This window comes from Theileria annulata, chromosome 2 (assembly GCF_000003225.4).
Source record: "Theileria annulata chromosome 2, complete sequence, *** SEQUENCING IN PROGRESS ***".
Lineage (NCBI taxonomy): Eukaryota > Apicomplexa > Aconoidasida > Piroplasmida > Theileriidae > Theileria > Theileria annulata.
The window spans coordinates 950,926-977,339 of NC_011099.1; the positions used below are offsets into that span (position 1 = coordinate 950,926).

The 26,414-nt window shown below is 36.5% G+C and overlaps 8 protein-coding genes across 8 annotated transcripts, besides 5 other annotated features; 6 read left to right on the forward strand and 2 right to left on the reverse strand.

Moving 5' to 3' along the window:
* The first annotated feature begins 106 nt into the window (after positions 1-106).
* Positions 107-178: a sequence feature (Signal peptide predicted for TA13590 by SignalP 2.0 HMM (Signal peptide probability 0.901, signal anchor probability 0.012) with cleavage site probability 0.378 between residues 24 and 25).
* On the forward strand, positions 107-4,042 carry TA13590 (uncharacterized protein; the record flags this gene model as incomplete). Its single annotated transcript, XM_947112.1, has 1 exon — positions 107-4,042. One exon carries the CDS (start codon positions 107-109, stop codon positions 4,040-4,042), a length of 3,936 nt encoding a protein of 1,311 aa, XP_952205.1.
* Positions 125-193: a sequence feature (4 probable transmembrane helices predicted for TA13590 by TMHMM2.0 at aa 7-29, 1170-1189, 1196-1213 and 1264-1283).
* Positions 3,614-3,673: a sequence feature (4 probable transmembrane helices predicted for TA13590 by TMHMM2.0 at aa 7-29, 1170-1189, 1196-1213 and 1264-1283).
* Positions 3,692-3,745: a sequence feature (4 probable transmembrane helices predicted for TA13590 by TMHMM2.0 at aa 7-29, 1170-1189, 1196-1213 and 1264-1283).
* Positions 3,896-3,955: a sequence feature (4 probable transmembrane helices predicted for TA13590 by TMHMM2.0 at aa 7-29, 1170-1189, 1196-1213 and 1264-1283).
* Positions 4,043-4,074: 32 nt separating the features above from the next.
* TA13585 (chromatin-binding protein, putative) lies at positions 4,075-5,826 on the reverse strand (the record flags this gene model as incomplete). The annotated part of the gene is made up of 6 exons (XM_947113.1): positions 4,075-4,201; positions 4,280-4,395; positions 4,438-5,181; positions 5,238-5,516; positions 5,581-5,710; positions 5,810-5,826. 6 exons carry the CDS (start codon positions 5,824-5,826, stop codon positions 4,075-4,077), a joined length of 1,413 nt encoding a protein of 470 aa, XP_952206.1.
* A 1,110-nt stretch (positions 5,827-6,936) lies between these two features.
* Positions 6,937-7,974, forward strand: TA13580 (uncharacterized protein; the record flags this gene model as incomplete). The annotated part of the gene is made up of 1 exon (XM_947114.1): positions 6,937-7,974. The coding sequence occupies one exon, from the start codon at positions 6,937-6,939 to the stop codon at positions 7,972-7,974; it is 1,038 nt and encodes a 345-aa protein (XP_952207.1).
* A 387-nt stretch (positions 7,975-8,361) lies between these two features.
* TA13565 (DNA helicase (SGS1 homologue), putative) lies at positions 8,362-10,989 on the forward strand (the record flags this gene model as incomplete). Its single annotated transcript, XM_947115.1, has 1 exon — positions 8,362-10,989. One exon carries the CDS (start codon positions 8,362-8,364, stop codon positions 10,987-10,989), a length of 2,628 nt encoding a protein of 875 aa, XP_952208.1.
* Positions 10,990-11,095: 106 nt separating this feature from the next.
* TA13560 (centromere/microtubule binding protein, putative) lies at positions 11,096-12,597 on the reverse strand (the record flags this gene model as incomplete). Its single annotated transcript, XM_947116.1, has 4 exons — positions 11,096-11,932; positions 11,998-12,062; positions 12,124-12,400; positions 12,514-12,597. 4 exons carry the CDS (start codon positions 12,595-12,597, stop codon positions 11,096-11,098), a joined length of 1,263 nt encoding a protein of 420 aa, XP_952209.1.
* A 914-nt stretch (positions 12,598-13,511) lies between these two features.
* On the forward strand, positions 13,512-20,927 carry TA13555 (uncharacterized protein; the record flags this gene model as incomplete). Its single annotated transcript, XM_947117.1, has 1 exon — positions 13,512-20,927. The coding sequence occupies one exon, from the start codon at positions 13,512-13,514 to the stop codon at positions 20,925-20,927; it is 7,416 nt and encodes a 2,471-aa protein (XP_952210.1).
* Positions 20,928-21,449: 522 nt separating this feature from the next.
* Positions 21,450-22,780, forward strand: TA13550 (autophagy-related peptidase, putative; the record flags this gene model as incomplete). The annotated part of the gene is made up of 5 exons (XM_947118.1): positions 21,450-22,064; positions 22,122-22,147; positions 22,177-22,363; positions 22,526-22,642; positions 22,673-22,780. 5 exons carry the CDS (start codon positions 21,450-21,452, stop codon positions 22,778-22,780), a joined length of 1,053 nt encoding a protein of 350 aa, XP_952211.1.
* A 201-nt stretch (positions 22,781-22,981) lies between these two features.
* On the forward strand, positions 22,982-26,322 carry TA13545 (uncharacterized protein; the record flags this gene model as incomplete). The annotated part of the gene is made up of 2 exons (XM_947119.1): positions 22,982-23,060; positions 23,132-26,322. The coding sequence occupies 2 exons, from the start codon at positions 22,982-22,984 to the stop codon at positions 26,320-26,322; spliced, it is 3,270 nt and encodes a 1,089-aa protein (XP_952212.1).
* Between the last annotated feature and the right edge of the window lie 92 nt (positions 26,323-26,414).

The following is a 26,414-nucleotide window of genomic DNA, read 5'->3' on the forward strand; positions in this document are numbered from 1 at the left end:
GTTTGTAAACTGACGCCTCATTCATTTGATGTTTTGTACCATATTAACCCCCGTATGAGAACCCATGAGATCAAACACACTTTAATAATTTTTAGAATAAAATATAATGCAGTTAATAATTAAATCAGTGGTTCTTCCAGTAATTCTACTTCTGCAATCTCTCAACACCAATGTAGCATATCTTGTTATAAATGGATTTCTCTTATCTTCTAATTTTGTAAAATGCAATAAAGTTGAAAATGACTCCCTGGATGTAAACTCACAGCTAAATCTAGAGATTTTATCGCAAAAATCAACACTACACACACAAACCGTTGATTCCAATGTATTAAACAAAACAAATACAAAATATACACCCAATAATAAAAACACTAAACAAAATAATTGTGAATATATACTTTGTTTTTCAGATGAGCTCGAATTAGGTGAGCCTCTCCAACTAGTTTACCCCAACGATGATCACACCGAACTTCTTGTTGATCCAGAAGTTTTAAACCATTTAAAGACAATTCCGGGACCAATTTACCCAGTAGCAGTGGTAGGCTCATTTAACTCAGGCAAGAGCTTTTTGTTAAACCTAATCAACGACAATGTTTTATGTAAAAGTGGACTAATAAAGGATTTAGAATCCTCTAAATCAAACTGGCATAATTTAAAGTTCAGCAATATCTTGAGCCCAGAAATGTGTTCAAAGATATTTAAGGTTTCAAAAACACCGGAACCAGAGACTCTTGGAATCTGGGTGTACTCAAAACCACTAAAAATTACCAGATCACGTTTGCAAGAGAAGTTACAGAACTACCATGAGGCAGAGAACATAGATAAATATTCACTGAAAACCAAGAAATCTAGAGAATCTGATTACCAGCACACGAAACTGTTAAGGAATAAATCGGATCCATACGAAGACGAATCTTTATCTGAGACTGTAAATGTATTACTGTTTGATGTGGAAGGATTCAATAGCCATAAGAATATATTTAGATATGATGAGGCAATCTTTTCAATAGTTTCCCTAATATGCGCAGAGATTGTATATCTCTCGCCTAGGACCCTAAACTCCTCAGACTTGTTGCTGATGGAGGATCTGATCAAATGTTCGCTCCAGTCAAAGATCTCAAATTTGTACAAAATATACACTGGATTGGAAGGATTTGAGCACGAAAAGGAGGAAATATTCCAATACTTTTTTAAAATGTTCGAGAACAAGAATCTTACATTCCTGATTAACGAGTTTAAATTCACGCCAGAACAGGCACTGAGCAACTTAGTAAACTTGCTAAGAGCACCGAGAAGAGATTTGCCATTACACGAGTTCTTCTTTTACAAAAATCAGAAAATTAATATAGGAAATTATGACTTCAGAGCTGATTTTGTAAAAAAAATCAAACATAAAGTTGATAAGGACGAAAGTTCCAAGGATAAGTTACCAGTCAAAAGGGAATATTCACCAACTAAAGATGATCAACAAACGATTGCGAGTTCAAATAAAAACGTTTGTAGCACAGATTCACCGGAGCAAATCGATGTGAAGTTCAGCAGGTTCGGGTACATTTTTCATATGATGTTTAACTCAGTAAACATTTCAACACTCCCAAGTACCTCATCGGGTATTTTCAGCAGAATTTTTGATACTGATGAAACTAAAACCCCTAAGGATAATGAAACAAACACATTTGAAAAGTATTTTGAGCGTCTAGGACATTTTAAATTTGAACTGTTTCTTAGAGCGTTAAGAAACCCACTCTTAAAGCACTGCTCAGTAGATGAGTCGACGTCAACATGCCACATGTCGGGAAGAGATTTGGCAGAAATAGTTAATTTCAGCATGAAAATCCTCTCAATGAATAAGTTTTACAAACTTGCGACGAATTTGACCTCAAATGAATGGATTAAGATAACAGAAAATGACGCATTCGATAGACTAGTAAAGGTGCTTAGACTTTCTAGACTACTCATGATACAGAACGATTTATCCCACAACTATAAAGATATTCTAATGAAGTTTATAACAGGTAAAAAATACCATATTGATCTGGAAAATTTGGAACAAAATATGGATGATGGTCAAAAGAATAAATCAGAGTTGATTGTAAGGAGGAGTCCGATACCGAGTATGAGTTTGTTTGAAAAGTATAGCTTCAAGTTGAGGAACGAGTTTCTGGAACTGCTGTTGAAGACTTTCGAGAATGAAGGACTCTCAACAGACTTTAAAGACGCATGGTCATCACTGGCAAGTGAGTTTGACAGCTTTTCAGAAGAGGCATCAGAAAAGCTGAGTGAAACAATTAAAGAACACTGCGGAAGAGTATCAGAAGAAGTATTCGGAGTTCTTGACGATAAAGTAGAGCAAGTGAGGTTGCCAGCATTACCAAGCAAGTTAAAGTTTCTGCACTTTTTTAAAGATGAGTTTAAGAGAAGATTCATATTACTGGTGGACTCAGAAGAGACTGAATTTGAAGATACAGAGACTCAAACATACGATAAATTGGTAGAAACTAAGAAAGAACATTCATTGTTTTATGATAGTGTATGTGAATCAGTACTTTCAGATTACCTAAATAAGTTGGATGAAAAGATTTCAGAACTTCTGGACACTAACCAGAAGATGATAGACCATCATTTCAGCTCAGTGTACAGCAAGGCACTTAACCATTTTAGGTCAAACTTTAGTCGAGTTGATGAAAATTATGAATTGCCAATAGAGGAACCATTATCGAGAAGCACAACCCTGATTAAAGAAGCGCAAAACATATTAATGACTAACTTGGGCGAGTTCCACGCTCTAGAGTTTTTAGTTTCAGAAGTTAAAAACAAACTAAATATGGCACTAAACCAGGAAATGGAAGTTTTTAAAACGAATTACCATAAGAGATGCCATCAGAAGCTGGATAACATGCAAAACCACTATTTGAACAATTACGCCGTTTTCTTGAATAGCTTTGCACCACTGCCAACAAGCCCAGAGCTGATACATATGTACCACGAGTTCTTAAAGCACGTGTCAAAGGAGGAGCTTTTCAGAGTTTATTGCACAGATTACATGGACATAGACAAGAGACACAATAAACTCGAGCAGAAGCTGAACGATAAGTTGAAAGAAATGCTAGCTGAAAATGTTAAAATCGCATCTGAGGCACTAGAGCCAGATTTTCAGTTGTTTGACAAATATTTACTCACTCAGGTCAACAATTCCAGGTTCTACAACGTCTTTAGATATAACGCCAAAAAATATGCGAGCTACAAAATTACGCCAAAATTTGTGTACACAAAGTTGAACCTAGGCCTGGACCAATTATCAATAAAGTGCCCAATTGAAGATCTGGGATTGAAAGTGCTTTATAGCCAGGAATCGAGAAGAATTTTGCCTAGAAAAGGACCCACGACGCCGAAACGCGGGTTTAATTCAAGGTTTACAAGTGATTCTTACCGGATGGGTTTGGGAATAAACCCCGGGACAGAGTCCGACTTTAACTTTGAGGATCTGAGGGCCAAATTCATTAGAATGAACAGAACCAACATCCACTACAAGTTTGTAGACGGCATAGTTGGAAGGTACATGGACACCCATATGCTGGAGTTTAAGAAGATGTTCTTGAATAACCACTGCAAGGCCATTGTGCTGGTGTGCAGTATCATACTGCTGGGTTTATCTACATTGTCTTTCTCGCTAGCTCAAAAAGGATTTGATAGGCTCCTGTTTGCAATTCTCGGCTTTGGAAGTTACTCGTTTCTGGTTGGCATGGAGACCACGAAGAGAAACCTTCGGAGGTTTTTGGAGTTTTTGAAAAGGGTTTTAAAGAAGGTGATGTTGGCGTTTCTCAAAGTGTTAAAAAGACTCTTGAACAAACTCTTCGCACTACTCGCTGCGTACATCACAAAGCTTTTCGTGAAACTCGGGTTCATGTACACATTCCTAATTGGGTTTCTATCGGCGGCGACACTCTATGTATACTCAAAGTACGTCTCATACAGGCGCAAAAAGTCCCAGGAATATTGCAATATCAAGGTCCCCACCAAACTGCTTAAAAATTTAACATAAATCACTGTAATATATTGTAAATATTTAGTACATTAGGTTTTCTTGACCTTCTCAAGCAGCTTTTCAAAGCCAAAGGGGTCCGAGTCCTTGACAAACTCAACCGGTGTGTTCCTCTGAACTCCACGATCAGCGTTTGCAAAACTTGCCAAGTTCATATCACTAAAAATAATATATAAAATAGTATATATGCATTAATAACTACTAATATAACTAATAGAGTCATTAGTATAAAAATACCCAGTGGATTTTTGGAACCGCTCCTTCGAGTGCTGGTAAATGTTAGCAGTGCTCCTGTCGGCGAACAAAGGCTTATCATAGACGTTGTAGACTTCGTCATCTCCTCCATCAAATCCCTGAAAATAAAATAAATTAAATTATGTAAATCAATGTAAAACAAAAATGAGGTAAATGTATGAACTTACAGATGAGATTCCAGCATCTCCTTGTAAAAGTCGACTATCATATAAATCTGTGATCTTGGTGGGTTTGGCCTGACCAAGCGCAATCTTTTCACTGATATCCCTCTCCCCAGTTCTCCTTTTCTTTATATTCTTTTCAATTCGCCATTCACGCTCGAGTTCTCTCCTCCTTTCAGCTTCAATTCTCAACAATTCTTCCCTTTCTTCGTCGCTATCTCTATCTTTATGTCTCCTTCTATGGTCTCGGTCTCTGGACTCATCTTTAGAGTGTGATTTTGAGTACAGTTGATGTCGCTCTTCACGAGCTTTAGCTGCAAGTTCACGCAGCTCCTCCTCACGTTTCTTGGCCTCCTTTAACTTCTCCTCTCTTATGATCTCGTTCCTCATCCTAACTTCTTCTCTTGCTGTTCTTTCAGCTATGAAAAGTGACTCTGAAAGTGATGCGAACTTGTCATTTATCACGACTTCTCTAAGTCTTCTTCCATCTGCCTGCACTCTTTTATCTATTGGCAGTGTGTATCCCTTCTGGTTCTTCCAGTTACTTACACAGGGTGGGATCTTCCAGTTCATCTGGTCCTCCTTGGTTAGTTTTCTTGGTGGAGAATGGAGTACTGGTGGTGGTGGACTAGGTGGGTTGGCTGGCATTTTCTTGTGGCGAATATTAGAGGGTTCAAGTGGATCAATAACCTTAGTGGTCATTTTAATTAACCTTTGTCCGACCTGAATATTTATTTATTTTTAATCACTCAACTATATATATATATATAAATTCATACATCGCTTTTTTGATTTGGTGTATATCTAAAGACTTCAGATTCACTTTTTGTAACTATTTTTGAGTTTTTCGAACTAAGTGCTATTTGCAATGCTTCCTTCGTCTTTTCCAAATTCTCCTTTACTGTTTCATCTGATGGTCTCATCAGTTGGTCGCTCGTGAAACTCTTTTCCTTCTGGTCTGAAGGTTTTGTGTATGTGATCTTCCCCTTTCTCACATTCTGAGTTATCACCTGCTCGTACATCGGTCTCCCTTCAGAGTCATATTGCAAAGATAGAGTCTGAACACAAATTAGTGGGTATCAAGTATCTAAACTTTATAAAATGGTTAAATTCTTGGAAAACTAAAACAGTATCACTTACGGCATTATTGTTGTTATTAGCTGTGCTATGTTCAACCAGGGAAAATGATCCTTTGGATTCATGTTTGATAACGTCATCCCATTGTGGCTTTACTAGCAAAGTAGCTCTCTTCCTAAAGCGAAAAATGTTAAAAACAAAATAAAAATAGAGTAAATAGTGAATTTATAATCAAAAAGGTTAAAGAGTAAGGGATTTATAGGAAAAAACGAACCTTGTATACTCTGACATGATTCTAAAAAACTTAGGAACTCTAGCCTATCATTTATGCGATTTAAAGTATTAAAATTAAAATATTCAAAATAATAAATTTATAATGGGATATATGAAATTAAATAAACAATACAACTTTAAAATGCACTATAACATAGCGATCACAAATATTCTTTTTTATCCAGAATTTTATAGGTTCATGACATTCACAAATAATTTCAAATAACTATTATTAGTGTTTAACTAATTTTGGGTTCAATAAAATATACACAGTTCTCCTCTTTCTAAATAATTTATAACTACTTGATTTATAAACTCTCGAATAAATAAATATTGTCAATTTATAGTTTTAATTAGCTTAAAATTTAGGTGAAAATTTATATTTAGCATAGAATCTTATATATAGCTGAGTATCTATTGAGTAAATAGTTCCAACGATGATATGAAATCCATAGTTGATTAAATCCGGGAGGTTCAGATGTAAAATCCTAGAGTATAATTTTTTAATATAAAATATAAAAAATGATAAATTAAAATTTCAAAAATATTTCACAAGAACGGCGGATAAGTAGTTTGGTTGGCACATTACACAGATACTAAACAGACTTAAACACATTTGCAGAAAAAATTGCATAATAATAAAAATATTAGAAATAAACCAAAATACAGTTATTTATGAACCAAAGACATTGTTATTGGAGAGCAAAATAACTATCGTTTTAAGTATATGCAACATGATGCAGATCTAGGCGGAAATTTCTCAGAATTTCCTTAAATGGTATAAAATAACAAAAACCATAAATTCCAATTAAAAGTGTTTTATTTGAAAAAACAAAGGGAACCCATTGAATTTTAATGCTCGGACAAAAGTAATCTCCATCATCCAGGAAAATAAATCTCCTCTGGAACCAAAATTATAAAAACAAAAGATTAAATTAAAATAATTTTTGTTTAAATCTTGATTCAGACTTAAAAATTAGGATTTAGTGAGAGAATCTTGTGAAATCAGGGTGGTATGTGAACATCTATTCGGAATTTCCTTTAATCGTTAATCTATAAATTAAACTAGTTTAAATATCAGTTTTAAAGGAAATTTTTTGTTTATGTGATATATATTATTTCGATAATATGAACTTTTACTCTGCACATGACTGTGAGTCAAAGTACACAGTCGGAGATGAAGGAAGCCCAAAACAAAAGGAATATAAAACAAATGAGGAATCAGAATCATATGAAAATAATTCTTCGAGTGATAGTAGCTATTTAAGTTCCCACAATGGTCCCGTGATTTATGCAATTTGTGATGTTGAAGATGATGGGAAAATAAGGAATGAAAATCATAATCTTAACAGAAGATTAATTTTATCTTTATTAAATGATCAAAATGTTTTGAGAGGTGATTTTTTACGTAGATACCAAATTGAGGAAGAAGAAGCTTTTTATGTTACAAGAGTAACGTGCAGGCACATAAGTCTTTTCCCTAACAAAAGCCGCTGGTGGCATAAGGGTCAAGTTAAATACGGATATAGAATAAACAATCTGAACAAAGAGATTGTTTCGAAGACATTTATTCCAGTTTTTGAGCCAGTAGAAGATAAAGCATGTCCAATCTGCCTTGAGGATTTAATTTGTGATTTAATCTCTTTAAAAGGATGCCTACACATATATCACAGAAATTGTTTTTTGGATTATGCTACTAAAACTAAGAAGCCAAATGTGGTTTGCCCACTTTGTAACTGCGTATCATTGACTGGAAAGGGACCTTCTCCACCAGGGAAGATGTCCTGGAACGTTAAGAAGGACTTAAAACTACTCTCTAACGGGACATTCATAACAACAATTGAAATAAAATATAAAATGAAGAGCGGAATTCAGCTAAGATGGCATCCTAACCCAGGAAAGCCATACAGAGGAGTGTTTAAAAAAGCTTTCCTACCAATCACGGCAGATTATCTGTTTATTCTGAGAATGCTAATAATGGCCTTTTTGGATGGTCAAACTTTCAGGGTGGAAGACTCAATGGAAGATAACTGTGGTAGCATAGAATGGAATGGTATAGAACACAAAACAAATTTAGAAGGAGGAATTGAAAAAGGAGGATTCCCAGATAACAACTACAAGTCAAGAGTAATAGAAAATATATTATCGAAAGGTCTAACAATATAAGCTCTGCATATTATATTTAGAATATATTGTTCTAGACAACGTTTGGTATCGAAACGGTTTTAACCACATTCTTCTTATACACATTCAGTTTAATTTTTAATATTATAAAACTAAACATTGTTTTAATTATAAAATATTGTAAGGTGGAAAAAAATTTCATGTTTAGAAAGTTTTCATAACAATCATTAACACACTAAATTCATTTATTTAAAATTTACTCAATATCGCAATTTTATTCACCTGTAATGCAATTTTTCACTAAAATTAAATAAAAATGAATGATATTCCTTGGATTCTTGGTTTCTTTTTTCCCATTATTAAAATTCGTATTTTGAGCTTTATGTGAAATTATACAGTTTAAAATGAGAGAGATTCTAATAATTTTAAATGGAATTTAAATTAGAACCCATTTCCCTTAATACTACCGTAAAAAACAATTATAATGAATATTTTGATACCCTTTCTAAGAATGTAGATTTTGGAAATTCCGAGGAAATCGATCATTCGAAATGTGTCAACACATACGAAGCTCCGTATACAATTTTACTCAGCGAATTCTTGGAGTTTACTAGGAAATCAGCCAACCTTCCAGAGCCTGCCTTAGTCCCTTTTACGAGGAGAAAGGTAGTAAGTGTAGATTACTTTCGTGATTATGAACACTATGAACCGAAAAATAGAGTTGAAAGAGGTTACACAAATGATAAATTCGGGTCCTCAAACCATAACAACTCAAGTTATTCCAGTAATAACTATGATAATAGTCAATACAATACCCAGTACAATAACCACAGTAATGAAAACAATTACTCGTTCTTTAACTTAGCAAACCAAACCACATACAATGTGTCTGATTTGGACTTGAAAGATCTTGTATACACAGGAACTGAGTGGGAAGAAGAGTTCGAATGGTCTTCCCTAGTGAGGCAAATAAACGAAAAGATTTTTATGAATAAATCCTTTAGACAAAACCAACTCCCAGCAATAAACTGCATCTTGAGTAACAATGACACATTTGTTATTATTCCAACAGGAGGAGGTAAATCGCTATGTTTCCAGCTACCTGCAGTATACGACACACTAACAGGGAGAGGAAGTACCACTATAGTTGTAATGCCCTTGTTATCTTTGATTGGTGATCAAATTAAGAGACTTAACAAACTGAACATAAACTGTAGAGCTATATTCGGTGACTTGAAACTTTCTGAGAAAATCTCAATATTTAACGACTTGACTAAAATAGGACCTCATAGCTGCACCGATATTGACACCTATATGTCCATAAATCATAAAAATACAGATGACATAAGTATTCTTTTCATCACACCTGAGTCTTTGATGGGTTCTAAATTATTGCTGGAGAACTTATTGATAATGCATAGCAGAAATAAAATTTCCAGATTCGTAATCGACGAAGTACATTGCGTGTCCCAATGGGGAAATGATTTTCGCCCACATTATGGCCAACTTGGAATGATAAGGAAGAATTTTCCAGATGTTCCCATCTTGGCACTAACTGCAACTGCAACAGAATACGTGACGAAGGATGTGATAACTAAGCTGATGCTGAGGGATGTTGTGATTTTCAAGTCTGACTTTAATAGGAAGAACCTGGAGTATGTGGTAGTTGAAAAGTCTAAGCACTTCAAAGTTGCAATTAACCAGCTGGTTAAGTTAATCCAACAATTCGAAGACAGTTGCGGAATAGTGTACTGCCTCAGCTGCGGTGAGGCCGAGAGAGTAAGTGCTGAATTATCTAGAGTCATTACTTGCTTCCACTACCACGCACAACTCAGCACCATCGTTAGAACCAACGTGTACAATGACTGGATCAATGACAGGATAAAGGTTATTGTGGCCACCATTGCCTTTGGGATGGGAATTGACAAGAAAGACGTTCGTTTCGTGGTCCACTTTTCAGTTTCGAAGTCAATTGAGAATTATTTTCAGGAGTCTGGGAGGGCAGGGAGGGATCAGAAGAAAAGCACATGCATTCTCATGTATAATTATCATGATATTCAAAGACATATTTTACTCAATAGCCCATTGCACGTCCAGCCAAGCAAGTTTACCCCAACCACAACCAACGAATTTGACAATAAAATTGATAAGATTCTCGTGATGATGGACTACTGCGAGGAAAAGTTTTTGTGTAGGCGATTTATGCTCTTGGGTTACTTTGGACAAAAATTCACCAGTAAATGCTTACTGCCCTGTGATAACTGCAAAGCTCTTTATTACAACAACTCTGATTCTCCTATAAACCCTACTTCTGAAGATAAAGGCTACACGGTTAAGAACTGCATCAGTCATGCTGAGTACATTTGTAGGAATATGACATCCATGAATCACCTTACTTTAATAACCTTACACAAACTTCTCATGAATAACACCAAAACTGAAACTAAGTCTAACTTTTTACTCAATGGTTACCTTCATAAGAATGGTTTTGACTCTCACTCTTCCATGATACTCTTGAAAAAGATGATGATCCACAAGTTACTAAAGGAGCGAATTGTTAAGCTTCAGGGTCTTACTTATCCCATATTCTACATTCAGCCTGGCCCAAACTACCGAGATAACTTGAAATTCATGTCTACTATTTACATTCCGACCAAGAAGGACACTACAAATAGGAAAAAGCGTCCTAGCGCTCCCAGGCCTAAGAAGGAGCCCAAGGATAAAGCTCCAAAAACACTTGGTCCTAAAGTTGAAAAGAAGAGACCCAAGAAGGAATCGCCAAAGGAGGGTGACGATACTCCTACCAAGCCTAGAAAAAGCAGTGGTGGCACTCCTAGAAAACCTCGAAAAAAGAGTGAAGATACTCCTACTAAGCCTAAAAAATCCAGTGGTGACACTCCTCGGAAACCTAGAAAAAAGAGCAGTGATACTCCTCCTAAACCCAGAAGAAAAAGCAATAGCAGTCCTCGCAAACCTAAACTAAACAGTGATGACTCTCCCAGTGAGCCTAAGAGAAAGAGACTAAAGTTACAAAAACCCAGTTCACCAATCTTGTAAATTAATTTTATATAAATGGAGTTTATGCTAGTTGTATATGTGATAGAAAATTAAACTACATTAGAAATAAAATTTTAGAATTAAACTACATTACAAAATGGTGGTGTTAGACTTTAACCCTTTTAACGTTTGGCTCCATCTCCACGTCGCTAATTTCAGTACCGTTTTCATGGTTTGTTGGGGTTCCCGTCAACTTGGGGAGGTATCCTTCGTTGTTTTTCCAGCTTTGTGGAGTGTTTTCATTTACCTTGCCATCCTTATCTAGCAGTCCCAGGCTTATGAGTCTCTTCTTCTCTGTGCTTCTATTCCCATAACCCCAACGAAGCGGGTAGGTATCTCTATCCATGATAACCCTTTTAATAACTGCGACTATCCCGTGGTCCACTGTGGCGATCACGGCGCTGGTCATTTGGGCTATTCCCAGCGCTATAGCCTCACCCTTCGTCGTGATCATGACTATTTCGTCGTGGAGCTCGATGTTAGTTTCAAACCTCAAAACTCCCGGAATCATCAGTTTTGCCCCGTAACAAATAGCGTTTACGCACGAGTCCTTCACCACAACTCGCTTATATCCAGTCAGAAGCTGTTCTAGTGGACTCACAACGTAGCGCAGGTAAGACTCGTCTGCCGTCGTATCGTAAAGGTACTGTGCATCAAGCACGTCGTGCATTGTGACCATGTTATCGTACTCTGAAATATTTCCCGACTTAATTCTCCTGAGTTCCTGCATATGTGCTCCTGTTCCTAGCAAAAGGCCCATATGGATGCACAGAGTCCTGACGTACGTTCCTGCTTCACATTTAACCCAAAACAGCGCCAAATCTTCCTGCTCGTTATAGTCCAAAAGTTTTGAGGCGAATATTGTTCTCACTCTAAGTTGCCTTTTAACAGCTGAAATCAGGGGAGGGCGTTGAAACAGCGAACCAGTTAACTCAGCCAATACCTATTCAATTGTAAATTTGGTGTTATTTAATCTTTTAAATACTGAGGAAAGTCTGTTAAAATTACCTTTTCAATCTTTGCTCCAGATTCTGGCGAGGAATGGAACTTTACAACTGCAACGTATTCCTTTCCTATTAACTTATATGACGATGACTAGATGTGGAGTATATAAAGTTAAGTAATGCTTCATACCATGTGATTGTTGGGATTTGACCAGCCTCGTAGCTCTATTAAGGCACACGAGCAGAACTCCAGTGACTTTTGGGTCTAGAGTTCCGCTATGTCCTGTCTTTTCGCATCTAAGTATTCTCTTGATCCAGGCCACGACTTCGTGCGATGATGGGTTTGCTGGCTTATCGAGGTTTATATAACCGTATTTCATATAATTTTTCATATCTCTGCAGAGTGGAGAGGAGCCATGCGGCATTGGAGTATAATGTCCTGTTCTTACGTTCAGCTTATCATAGTTCTGTAATTATTATTAGAAATTTAAAGTGAATTTACTAAAATCTAATAAATAGAAAACAGTTATTATCCAATTAATTATATATTCTGCTGATATGTAAATCAACTGAATCTAACCTTTAATAAAAGTGGCCAATTGGAGGTATCAATTGGAGGAGAATTGGCCTCTGGTTTAATTAAAAAAACTTTATTCTTGTTCATTAGTAAAAATAAAGTAAATGTAAATATTTAGGGCGGAATCTCGTTTGCTTGAAAATGCCCCAGTACAGGGAAGACCAAAAGAATTTAAACAAACAAATAAGTAAATAATAAATAATAAATATTAGTAATTATCACTATAAAAGTTTGGAAAAATTATTGTTAAAAAAGTTAATCTTTATTTAGAGGAATCGATAAATTTACACATAGAATTCATTAAACTAAGATTCTTATAAATATTTTATAATTATTACATCTATACTTGTGGTTAATAAGAAAATTTAAGATTTTTAAATAATTTGGTCAGGCTAAATGGATACTAGCGAAAATGTCAATCACCAATAAGCTTTATTAAAACTTAATTTTAGCTAGATCAAACATTTATGAAAATTTTTATTTATTAGGAAATAGGAATTGAAGAAACTGTGTAAAAAAATTATAGGAAAGAATAGGAATAGATGAATATTGGAAATTAGTGGGTAAGGAAAGAATATAGAGTAGGAATAAATCGAAATTGAAAATGATCAACTGAAATTCAAAATTTTAAAAGAACAGATTAGGTGTAAACATTAAGAATAATAATACTTTGATTCAAACATTATCGTCGGGCTCCTTGTGTTGCACGTATTCCCATTGTACATTGATTTTTCTTCATCTCACAAAAGTTACTAAAAAGCTAGCCTATAACATATGTAGGTTATCCAAAAAGTAAGCTCTCTACTAAAATAACAATTGATCCAAATGGAAGATATAGATTTAAAAATTACCGAAAATTTAAACACTGGCTGGGCTTTAGGAACTTTTTAAATCTTAAACAAAACATTTAAAAACCAAGCAATTAGAATTTCCACCATTACAATGAATATACGTGGTTATTTTAATATTTAATATCGCAAAGTCTATTATTGTACATTATCATGAGTAAATTTGATTCTCCCTCGGAAAAGGCAGGAGTGCCTCAGTCCGCAACCTTTTCCTCTGAATCATGTTTGGGTAAGTACACCCAAATGAGAGACAGACTCAAGAAGCTTCTCTCACCCAAAAACTCAGACGACCTGTACGAGCTACTCTTGCTACTTAAGAACTCGCACCTGTTCGGCTCTGAGACAGTAACTAAAATCGATACCCTGTTTTCAGAAATCGCAATTTGTACACCAGAAGATGATCTCACCCACGTAGAGCTCGCAGACTGTTTCGTGTCAACGCTCCTGTCATATATCGACGACGAATATTTTATAGATCTCCTGCAGAATATAATTCTCCATACCAGAAACAACTCACTCATTTTGTCCTGCGAAAACAGACTCTTTGAGCTGGTTTTCGTACTCGGAATGGACGTCACAGTGGACAAACTACGAAACCCGCTGGGATTGGTGTACGTAATCCTTAAGAGCTCAGTCTCATTTAACTCCAAGTTTGTGAGTAACAGAGTATCGCAGGACGAGTCTCGAATAAATGTGGGCTACCTGCTAACGAGTCAAATCTACAACTCAATGCTGTCGCCCTCATCGCCATACGCATACAATTTCAACAGTAATTTTGAACAAAATGAAGTTTACTCGTACATTTCAAGCTTGAAACTGGATAATCGTAATTTGAAGGAATTTTTAAATAAAGAATGCTTCGGCAAAATCTGCGAACAAATTGTATACTATTGCGGAGACTTTGCTAATAGCGTTAAGTTTTTGGAAAATCTTGTTAAAATATGCAAGTTCATACACTCGAAAGACGTAAGTGGAAGTAAAAATTACAGAAGCTTAACTGTATCCATACTAACACAAAGATTTACAAACCCAATTTTCCAGGCTGATTTAATTTTAACATTTTTAGAAAACATGTATCATGAGCTACTTTCCCAGGATTTTAAAGACTTTTACCATTTCTCAATAAATTTCCCAAGTACTTTCGGCTTCAATTTAAAAAACCCATTCAACGCACAATTCAATGATAAAGCTTCAACCGAAGGACAATCGCAGTCGGACCACGAAAGCGATGAATACAAACATGACGAAGATTCAAGCTACGATTACAGTGAAGATAACATGCTCAAATCTGATCTATTTTTCAATTTATTCCCAGCAGCACAAGAGGAAGACCTCATTGAGGTCTACTGGATACTGGAAACTGATATCTTGTTTGCACTCTTCCACTCAATGCGTAGCTCAGATCACTCTGACAGGTTCTATCCCCTATTCCTAAGCCTACTAAAAGAAGCAAAAAACCCATCGATATTCTCAAGAGCAATAATTTTTAAACTGGCACTCGTGTGGTCAGACTACATGAATGCAGGAAGATGTAACTATAACCCAATTTCATTGAAGATCGTGACAATGAACCAGGATTTCTGGTTCCTTTTCCAACAAACACTTTGTACAATAGTCCCCAAGTCAGTACTTTTGAACGAAGTAAAACAGTTCAAGGACGATTTTAAGGATAAAAGATGTGAGTCGCTCTTTGATTTTATCCTGAATATCGCAATTCACACAGATTCAGACTGTTTCTTCATCGTTCTGCTGGAATTGCTGAGGTGTTTCGAGTACGACGTTGATATACTAAAGTACTCAGTACAGATGTTCCAATCAACATTGCTGGAGTTTTTTAAGCACAACAGAGTTAGGTTCAGCAGAGGCCTACTAGAAATAGTATGCTTTTGCAGACAACACTTTGACTGGGGTTTCATGACGATGCTGGTGCACTCAATTGACGCCCTCATCACAGGAGATTCAGACAAATTCGCCAAAATCTCACTCTCAGACGCAATGATCGACTACCTGTCATGGAAACTACAGCTCGAAACTGATATCAACAGAAACTTACTTGACTCAGATTCTAGCATACTGTCACAACTGTCAGATGCGGAAGATCAAAGAGAACTCAGTAATAATGGCGAGGAACCAAGTAACCAAGATGGTGAACTCAATAATGAAGAGGTTAGTGTGGTTAGATTTCAGATATCGACGAATATAATAGCCGAGATGTTCTACATACTGTATCATTTGACTGGCCCGAACGAAGTATTGCTTCAGTTGTTCTTCATGTATAACCAGCACCTGAAGTCGCTGAGTAGTTATAACATACTGTTACTGCCATTATATAGAGGAATGGACCATAGAATTAAGAGAGGATTACAATTAGAAGAACATGAGGATCAGGTTCTTGAAGACCAAACACTTGAAGAAGAAGATAAAGGACCAGATTTAACAGTTCCAGGCCTGAGTAAGCTCGACTTTATGGATAAGACGCAGTTTGCACTTGGACCCAACAAGGATATTTACGGATATTTGTTGCTAAACGAAGACAGTGAACTGACGACAACACATGTAGTCACACTAATTTTCTCTGGAAAAATGGCAAAAAATGTTCTAAACGCAGTAAAGTTGCTTAATTCAGAGGATGGTGCAAGACCACAGCAGATCCTTAACCTAATTTTGAGAAAGTTCGTAAATAAACTCCAACAGCTTTTTATGGTAAACGTGAATGATAGCTTTTGTTTACACATGTCAAAACCGTCAGCAGAGGAGGAACTTTTGATCAAGAACCTGAGGATCCTGTCTAGCTTTTTATCAGGACTGATTAGCCTGCACATTAACAGTGATCACATCGACTCCATCTACATGATTTTCATGACGCTACTCGAGTGCCTGAGGTCAGAAACCGTTTTTCTAATCGAGTTCTCATTTCTGACATTCAACAACATCAAGAATTTGTTCAGTTACCCTCACTTCACAAGAGAGTTTTTGTCAGACCCAAAAGTTACCAAGTTCTACCCTAACCTTGTAAAGAACTACAAGTCGATTTCATCAACAGACTCAGTATCAGAAATCGAAACTAATCTCGACGATAACATTGCTAACGGTGTTGTAGACCACATGGGAGAAGACGGAGTTGATAATGTTGAGGTAGGTCTCGAGGAATTTGATAAATGCATAAGAGATAAGGGAGGAATAGTGATAATTAAGGAGCCAGACTTGCCATCAGCACCTGTTTCAGTTGGTGGCACGTCGGGATTAGGAACGACACCATCGCACATGCCAATCTCTTCAGTTCCAACACCAACGGGCCCGTTGCCATCAGTAGGATTTGAAGTTTTGTCAGGGATTTGCTCTAACATTGATTATAACGGGCCTAAGATCTACCCACTATTTTACCATGAACAGTGCTTGATGACGATTCTGAATGTTGGAATTGACGATTTTTTCAACACCCTGAAGCTTCAAATTGATGTTCCAGAAAACACAAACGACTCCGTTAACGCGTTTACATTCTCAGGGCCACAGTTTGTACAGACAGTTGAATCACTAGTGCATATGGGAAACCTAGACTGGCTATTCTTTCTTGTACTCAGACACGCAGTGATTAAAGGAGAAAGCAGTTTTACAGAGATTACTAATTTACTGCAGACTCTAGGGCCGAAGATGTGTGACTACTTTGTGCGCTTCCTCTCGTTCTCAGTTAACCTGTTCCTTAAGTATTTGAGGTCATGTCGAGCACTTTTGGTATATAAGAAGATTTTACTAGTTTGTGCATCTCTATTAGGCCACTTTACAATCGCGAGAAATAAGCCCCTGCTGACAAAACACTTGAACCTGAAACAACTCTTGTCATTTTCATACGAAAAGGGCATGCTATCAATTGCAGTACCATTTGTGTGCAGACTGATGACGTACGTGGTCAAGAGTAAGATCTTCAAGCTCCCAAACCCGTGGACCTTTTGCGTTCTCTCACTACTCAACGAAATCAAAAATGTCAAAAATTTGAAACAAATTCTGGTATTGGAAATAAGTAACCTCATCGTATTACTTATGGCGCCCAAAAATCAACAACAAACAAGCCCAATCCATACATCACAATCCACTTCAAACCTGTTTTCACTATCAAGTGGGCCGACAAAATCAGCGAGTATGTACAACTTGCCGACTGGTGCAAGCCAGTCAGTGGTGCAATCGCCAGCAAATTTGAACAGCGTGATGAAATCGAACATGGTTGGAGGAAACGCGAGCATAGGGTCACACATAAAGGAGCTTTTGAAGCACAGAGTGTTGGGTGAATTTGACCAGAGTTGCAGATTCAGTTCTAATATCTGGTCAAACTCTAATGAAACGAAGCTTAACATACCACCAATCCATAACGATATTAAGGTACTACTAAAGAGGAAAATCATCATCAACTCAAAACTCATCACAACAACTAATCTGTCAATCAATAATACAGTTGCAGTTAATAATAATACAGGAGCACTTAATAATAACACGATTGCACATAACAATACAGGAACAGTTAATAACAATAATCTCCCAATTAATAATAACAACTCAGTTATGGTACCAAAGGAGAACCTGCAAATGAGTCAGAAGGAATCCGGCGTGATAAATTTGGTAATGAGTATGGACTTGTACAAGTTGATTTTGAACGCGATAGAGAGTTGTTATAGAGAGAGTATATTTATAATAGAGAAAATTGTGCCGATTTGTGTATCAACGTGCGGAGTTTTGTCGAAGATCGACTTCTCAACAGATACGTCAATTGATACCCTGAAAAGGTGCCTAACGTCAATGACGACAGGACTCAGCACAAGCCTGGTGAACGTGTTGTGTAAAGAAGTTCTACTCTCAATACTATCATATGAGATATACCAATCACTTCTAAACCATTATACGCAAGTAACAAGCGGAAATCTTAACACGGTAAATATGGGTGAAACATGTCCAATATTTGATTGCATATGGCTGGAGTACATATCACAGATATTGGCGAGGGATAATCTGGCATTGGTATGTGCATTGGTAGAGCAGTTGACGTTGGAATTGATGGGAAGGTCGTTGGACGAGATGATTTCAAGTTGGCCAACTAGTTCGACAAGTTCAAGCAGTATTTCAAGTATTTTGTATAACCAATTTCTGAGCACCTTGCATACGAATAATAATAACTCAGGCTATTACGTAAACACGGCCAATTTAAGGAATACGGATGACCTATCACTTTTGTATAAAAAGTATTTGACGTTGGTACCTTCATCTATAGCGAGAGTTGAAAGGACAGAAAAGAGACCAGGACTCAGATTCCCAGACTTCTTTATAGTGCCACCAATTGAAAGCATACCAACCAATTTGGTAATTTGTAAGTTTGAAGAGTTTGAACAACGCCTGAAAGAGTCAGCCAAGTATCTGCTAATGTACCCGCCCATTGTTCCTATGGCAAATTGTAAATTTTTGTACAAGTGCGAATCGTCATCATTACTGTTGTTGAGTTTTCTCCCGAAAAATCACCAAATATTCACGCTGCTGTGGAGTATCCACTACATCGTGGTGAAGGCAACTAACATCACAGAGTGCTACGAAATGATTTTGAATAGGGTTGTGAAGAATTTGGTTGACTCGAAAGCGGTTTCAATTCCGTCCCTAGTAAATGAAGTTGAACTGACACTGCTTGAAATGCTGTGCGTAGATAATGCTAACCTGGTCAACATAACAACTGCACTACTGCCAAACCTGACCTTCAACAAGCTGGTACTGTTCCTAAGATTCAAACTGATCAAAATACCAGCCTTGGATATTTATTTGTGCAACTCAGGGGACCTCGAGTTTGTAACTAAAATGGTCTACAGACTAATTGTAGATTCAAATTACATTACTCTCAAGGAATTGCCATTGTCACTGAAGTTCCTCAGCAAATTTGATAAAAACACACTCATACACTCGGTAGGAGAACCCACCAAACTCAATATCATACTATCCAAACTGTTCAACCAACCTATTCCGAACACAGGTAATATTAATAACATGAGCAGTAATAATACAATGGCTAACAATACAGGTATGACAATGGATAGATTGATAAGTTTGAGATTACTATTTATGAACAGAGTGTATATAAGGAATAGATGTGTAGTACAAACAGAAGTAAGTAAAAAGCACATTAATATGTTTATGGAGTTTTTGAACTGTGAGTCCGATTCCGATGTGGACTTGTTTTTCATTAACTTTAATGAAAACCCAATTGACCACTTCATAACATCAGCACTTCTCCTGACTCTTTTTATTTCATACCAATCCCAACAGTTTGAAACTGTGGAAAGAGTTGAAAAAATGGATCACAAGAGGTTAATGAAGTTTGATGGTATACCACGCGTAACTTATGGTAGTCCTAATTTGGAGTATGTACCAGCGTTTTGTAAGTTGGTGAATGGTTTCATTCAAACCGACGTCTTTATACTTCAGAAGGTATTGCACATATTATTGTCAGTGCTGTATAAGAATTGCTGCTTCCCAGTCTTCTTCAAGGTGATTCAGAACTTCATTTTTAATACAAATTACACGTTTTCCGCGCACGTCTCAATTTCACACTTTCTTCTCTACTGCAACCCAACTGAAATGACGAGTTTTGCACCATTCTGGGTCCAACTTGCCACTAGTAAGCAGCTGATACAGTCACTAATTCAGTCACCAGTTGAGTGGTACACTTTATCACAACTTATCAAGTACACACTGATCTATTACACGACAGCAATATCACAGAGAACAACTCAGAAAGATGGCAAGGATACTGTAATTGACACTCTTCTGGACAACATACTTAACATTCTGCTGTATTTGTTACAGATTTGCCCAGAGTTCATTTGCGGCTATTACTTATCATTCTGTGAAGTCACTTCGTCGGTTAGGTTTAGGAACATCTTCACATTCAGCACGCCCAAGAATGTAAAGTGCTCTAACCCTGCAACTGCTACTGAGATCTCAGAAACATCACCACTCTCATTCGTCAACCACATCCAGTACATTATACAGAAGCCAACACTAAAGGGCTTGACTGATACTTTTATAGCTGAACCTTCTGACAGACTAGTTCCTATGATACTGAAGGAATTGCAGTCTGAAGGTATACTCATATACTACACACTATATTTGGGGTATACTTTACCCCTTCTCATTAGTAAAATTGGTCTCACCAATGCTAATACAAGTCCAGGATCTGACTGTAATCCCAACAGTGTCATATCCATGAGGGTCATAAATTGTTATTTACTTTTGGAGAAATTGGTGGTTCAATCTAAGTCCAAGTTACTGGTCAGTTCAATGCTTCTTCACGCTAGGTATCCTAACCTCGTCACCATCAGGTTCATTTCAATTTTCAAGAATCTTTTCGAGAGGGCTGAAAACGTTCAGGAGCTCATTATCACTTGTATTCTTGAGCGTTTGTTGGTTAAACCTCATCCTTGGGGTGTTGTTCATCTGCTCTTCCAGCTCGTCAAGTTTAAAAAGTTCTGGAACTTCATTCAACACAACAAACACTTTGAGGAACAGCTAAAAAAGATTAAAACACTCTATATGTCATGATCTTCAATCAATTACTGATTAGGATTTTAAGATTTATCTACTCGGGTTTAGTTTATGGTTTAAGGAATTAATTAATAATGGCTTAAGGAAATAGGAAAAACTTGTTAATAGATAAAAGTGAAATAAGGGGAATTTAAAGATTCTATAGAATATATGTATTTAAAGGAATATTAGAATACACATATTTTAAAGATTATTAGAATATGTATATTTTATAGAATCTATTAAATAATTTATTAAATCATGTTTTAAGAAAGTAAAATAAAAGTCTTGGGGAAAATTTCGGTATTTTAAATTTATGTAAAATATTAAACGGGTTAAATCACCCTTGGGGGTGTATTCTTGCAATAAATCTCTTTCAAAATATTTTCATTTCTAGACTATTTTTATATTTTAAATTAAATTATTTATATATTGAGATTAGTTATCCATCTCGACTGTATGAAAAGGTACAGAAATTTTAAAATTTAAAGTATTTATACACTAGGGTAATGCAGAACAACATTTTAATGTAAAAAATAAATGAGTAATGTAGTAAGAGAAAATGTTAATGTATTATATAATAAAAGATTGGAATCCAGGTTTGGAATCCTGTTTACATACAGATATGGCCTTGAATACAAATTTCCGAGGCCAATAAACTTTAAAAGGAGAAGACTCTTTAATATTTTTAGCCCTTTGAATCTCTCAAATGGCATTGTAACCATTGACTCAGATAAAGGTTGGGGATGCGTCTTAAGATCGACACAGATGGCCATATCTCAAGCTCTTTTGAACCTAGTTCTGGGACCTGAATTTAGTGTGGAGCAGCTTGAAATCAGGAATAGAACCCCAAGGAACAGGAAAATTGACCAAAGCTTACTTAACATTGATACTTTCGAGAAGTTGCTTAACGGATTACTTGATTTGGACGGTGTTTCAGCTGTTTCAGTGATATTAGCTCAGTTTTACGATGATTTGAATGCAGTTTTCTCAATTTACAACTTCGTAATAGCAGACTATGTTCTAAAAACATGTACTAAATTTCTACATTTTGGACCAACCAGCGCAGCACTCTGCGCCTCTAAAATCATAAATGATTTAAATCTCCCAATTAACTCAATAGCTTTCCCCGACGGTGTTTTTCACATCTCTGACGTATTCTATAACTATTTATATATACCCAATGGTTTATTTATTTATAATATATATTAGGTGCGTGAAATATTGGAAGAGAAGAGGTAAGGGTAGAAATAGGAAAAAATTTTAGAAATTTGCTCGTTTGGGTCTCGAATAAGAAAAAGTTGGACCGCATTGAACGCGAATGTGTGAGGTCAATGTTCAGACTAAGTCAGTTCAACGGAATTATTGGAGGGAACCTGTTCAATAAGTCCTACTATATATTTGGTACAACTAATAAAAGACTATACTATAATGACCCTCATCTATACTGCAAAGTACTATTTTAGTTATTTTTTACCTAATTACTCAATTTAACTACTAATTATAACCAGTAGTCCTTACCAGCTCTCCAAAATTCCCAGCTAATTATTAGATAATTTAGTTTTAATAGCTATCAAAAGAATTAATTGATAAAAAAGTGTTTAATTAGAATTTAGAAGGCGTTTAGGAGCCTGGAATATGTAGATATATTTCGAGATTTCACGAGTAGGAGAGTCAAGAGCATGAACTGGCGTTATTTTAACGCATCATTCACTCTTTTATTCTTGTTTAAGGTGGGTTGGGAGAAGGATAAAAAATTATAGGACCGGGACGATTTTCAGGATTTTCTGGAAAACACTTTTGAGAGGAAATCAATCGTGGAATCATTCCCATTTGAATTTATAACTTACGGAGACCTCACATTTAACTAGTTTTAATTTGATGAATAAATTACCAGTTACACTTACCAGACCTAAAATTTCCACCTAGTTAAACACAATTTTATATGTAATGGTACTGTATAATTGTGTGGTGTAGAGGTATAATTGTTATGGTAAAGGCCATGAGCAATTTGAAGGTTTAAAGCTAATTTTTAAAATGTGTACTATAAAACACGTAATCTTACCTTAAAAATGGGTGTGGATCGGGACAGTAAAGATTTCAAAATATCGCAATCCGTTCAGCCCCTAATGAGAAATAATCTCACCTTTCGTAAGTCCATCTATTTCTCCCACTTTTACTCAAATTATTAACATTTTAAATTATTAATTCATTTGTTTTAGATTATGGCAATTTCGAGGCAAATTCAGATGATCGCAGTACCATGAGTACCACCAACCAATCACATGAATCCAACCAAATGAATAGACCCAATTTGTCAAACGGATCCAATTTATCAAGTGGAGGTTGTGAAATGATCAGATCTACCGAATCTAATGAGCCAAATCCCATCAATAGCTCAGGTCCCCCTAAATATGACCCACCAGGGCCTAAAAAACAGGATAATACCCCTAATTCTCCAACAGAAAGGTTAAATAACACATCTAATTGTTCTTTGGGAAAGGTGAATAATATGCCTAATTCAGTTTTGGAAAGTAATGCAAATCACAGTCCTGATGCATCAGTTAATGGCACATATAAGCGTAAACTGCGTATGAGTGATTTTGAAATGTGGCGTTACTCGTACCACCTGGTTAAAAATGGCCACAGCATTTTGGCACCTGAACCGTCTCAACGAAGCAGAAGTTATCGAGACTTGATTTTGCAGGAAATGAACTGGATGGCAGTTGATTATTACCAAGAACGACGTTGGAAATCACACATCGCGAAAGAGCTCTCAAACTCTATTACCACCAGCATTATTGACCGTAAAAGACTTAAAAGAGATTGGCCTGCTAAAATTTGCTCATACAATATTGAACAGTTTTGGATTAACATTAAACTCATTACTACAGGTACCATTAATTCCATTAACCACCACAAGTCCGTTAAAATTAATGGAGTCAATGGAAACTCTGAGAGCTCAGTTGGAAATGGCAACAATAGGGAAATAGGAATAGTATTATCGAGTGGCTTGATGGATTATTGTAGTAGAGTAGTGTTAGGAAAGAGCGTAGACTTTCGTAACGAGGACATAGTTGAAGATGTTCCGAAAAGACGGACAGAGTTACTAGCACTAACAGTTCCTGTGTACAAAAATGTAAACACAAATTCAGTCAACATTGCTAAGAAAGAAGTTGTTGATGCAACTGTGAATCAAATGTTAGTTTTAGGTGCAGAACTATACCCGCAGTTACATAGACCACCAGATGACGAAATTGATGTGTTTACACTTCCAGCACTAAACCCGAAGCACGAATATGACTATAACACTCTACTGCTACTATTACACTCCTTAAACTCGACAATGTATGCCAGTGTCAGAGATAGCGCAATGGGACTACCTAAACCAGCAACTACCACTAGTACTACCCCAACAGGTTTGAGTAGTTTATTACCGATAAGGCGAATTCCGAGGGATGAAATAGACCCTTTGTCGCTCAGCGTAAATTACAGAGATTTCATAGATAACGCACCAGTACAGACACCACACCCTCAGAAACTTGTACTAAAGTGGGAAGAACCAACACTTAACGAGTCTGACTTTGAGCTTCTTGATTCTTGGCTTCTTGAGTCTCGTTGTTGGCCTCTAATTTCAATAGCATTAAATTTGAGATCCAGTTCTGGAGGACTTTTGAGACGAGAATTTAGTCCAAAAGCATGTAAAGAGGCTTTTTATAGAATGTCAAAACCCCCAAGAGGGCTTGTAAACTCGTCCAAAAAATTACTCTCGCCCAAACAATCTAAAACTATACTCAGTTTCATTAACCCGCCACCTAAAACATTTAAATTCATACCTATAATATCCTCAGACCGTATGTCGTCCACTAGAAGTGGATCACCAATAAGTGAACCCAATACATGGGTTGAAAGTGGAATAAAGAATATATTTGGAGAAGTTTGCAGTTATATAAGGGATAAGAGTTCTCTGTATACTTATTCAACCTCATTAACGAGTAAGAAAGAGTCATTTTTCTCAAGATTCAAATCACCAGAAGCAAAACCTGATAAGAAACTACTCTTAAAACTTGTTAATAAGGTTGACGCTAGTGCACATAAAAATGAGCTTTTGATGGTTCCACATAACGTCAAAGTTGAAGCTTCTTTATCACTTAACCCTAATAACCATATTTTCCCCCAAGAATTGCTCAACTTTATGCTATCAAATGTACAATCGCAACGTGCTAATAATGTGGAACAAAGTAATGATGTCACGAGTAAGACGAGATATTTGTTGTCCGGAAATGAGAAATATGGAGCGAGTCATAGGTTTAGTTCACTAAATTCAGCTGTAACACTGGCAACTAGCGTGAGTAGTTATGATAACGTGGTTCGCAATTTCGCATATTCAGAGCTTTCAACGAGGATTAACAAGCAACTCAGGATCGGATTTCTGGGGATCCCAACCAAGATGTTTCTATATTCTCTATTCTACTGTGGTAGAATTAAACCTGACTACAGGGTTCGAAGAGTTGCTCTGTCGATTGCAACTCTGGGCAAGTTCATCCCTCCACCTCACTTATTATATGGGAAAATGTTCGACCCTGACATTAACCTGATACTTACAAAGTCAAGACCCACTAGCTATGAAAAGCAAAGATCAAAGTCAGTTGAAAACCAGGAAACCTTTACCTCAGAACTTGTTCAAAATTATTCCAAGGAAATTTATCTGTCAACTAACACAAAACCAGATGAAAATAACGTCCCATCCCTGCTGGCATCTTTTACCCAGGTTTCACTATCTAAAGGTAAGGTGTGTAACCAGAGCTCGTTTTCGCCCAAAAAAATCGTTAGAAAACCAACCGAGTATATCGGTCTCGGAAACGCCAGCAATGCAAGCTCAACTCCAACTGAGCGCAAGAGGCACGTCGGCTCAATGGATACCACTCCCAGACACAAGGCCCGACAAATCGCAGAAATTCAATCAACCTCAGAACCAACCTCCATCTACAGGACTAGGCAAGACATCATGATAAGGAGACAAATGCCTCAACCTCATATGCAACACTACCATCCATATTCAGTACCCATGGTGTATCCTATGAACTCAGCTAACTCAATGCAAAACATGAACATGAACAATATGGGTAATATGGGTAATATGAACAATATGGGTAATATGAATAATATGAACACAATGGGTGGAATGAGCATGATGGGAGGACATCATATGAATTCTCAAATGGAACAACCAATGAATATGAACTCAATGCCGAATATGAACTCTATGACAAACATGGGATCGATGGGAAATATGAACCCAATGGGAAATATGAACCACAAAATGTACAACTTGCAAAACACGCAAATGCAACACTTTCAAGAAGATAATTATCACTTTAGATTTGATCAAAGACCTAATAGCCACCCCTAATAAACTATACTATATTTACATTATTATACATATATATGGGTTATATCCTACTACAGTTACTACCCTTAAGGGTATACCTAACGTACTATTGT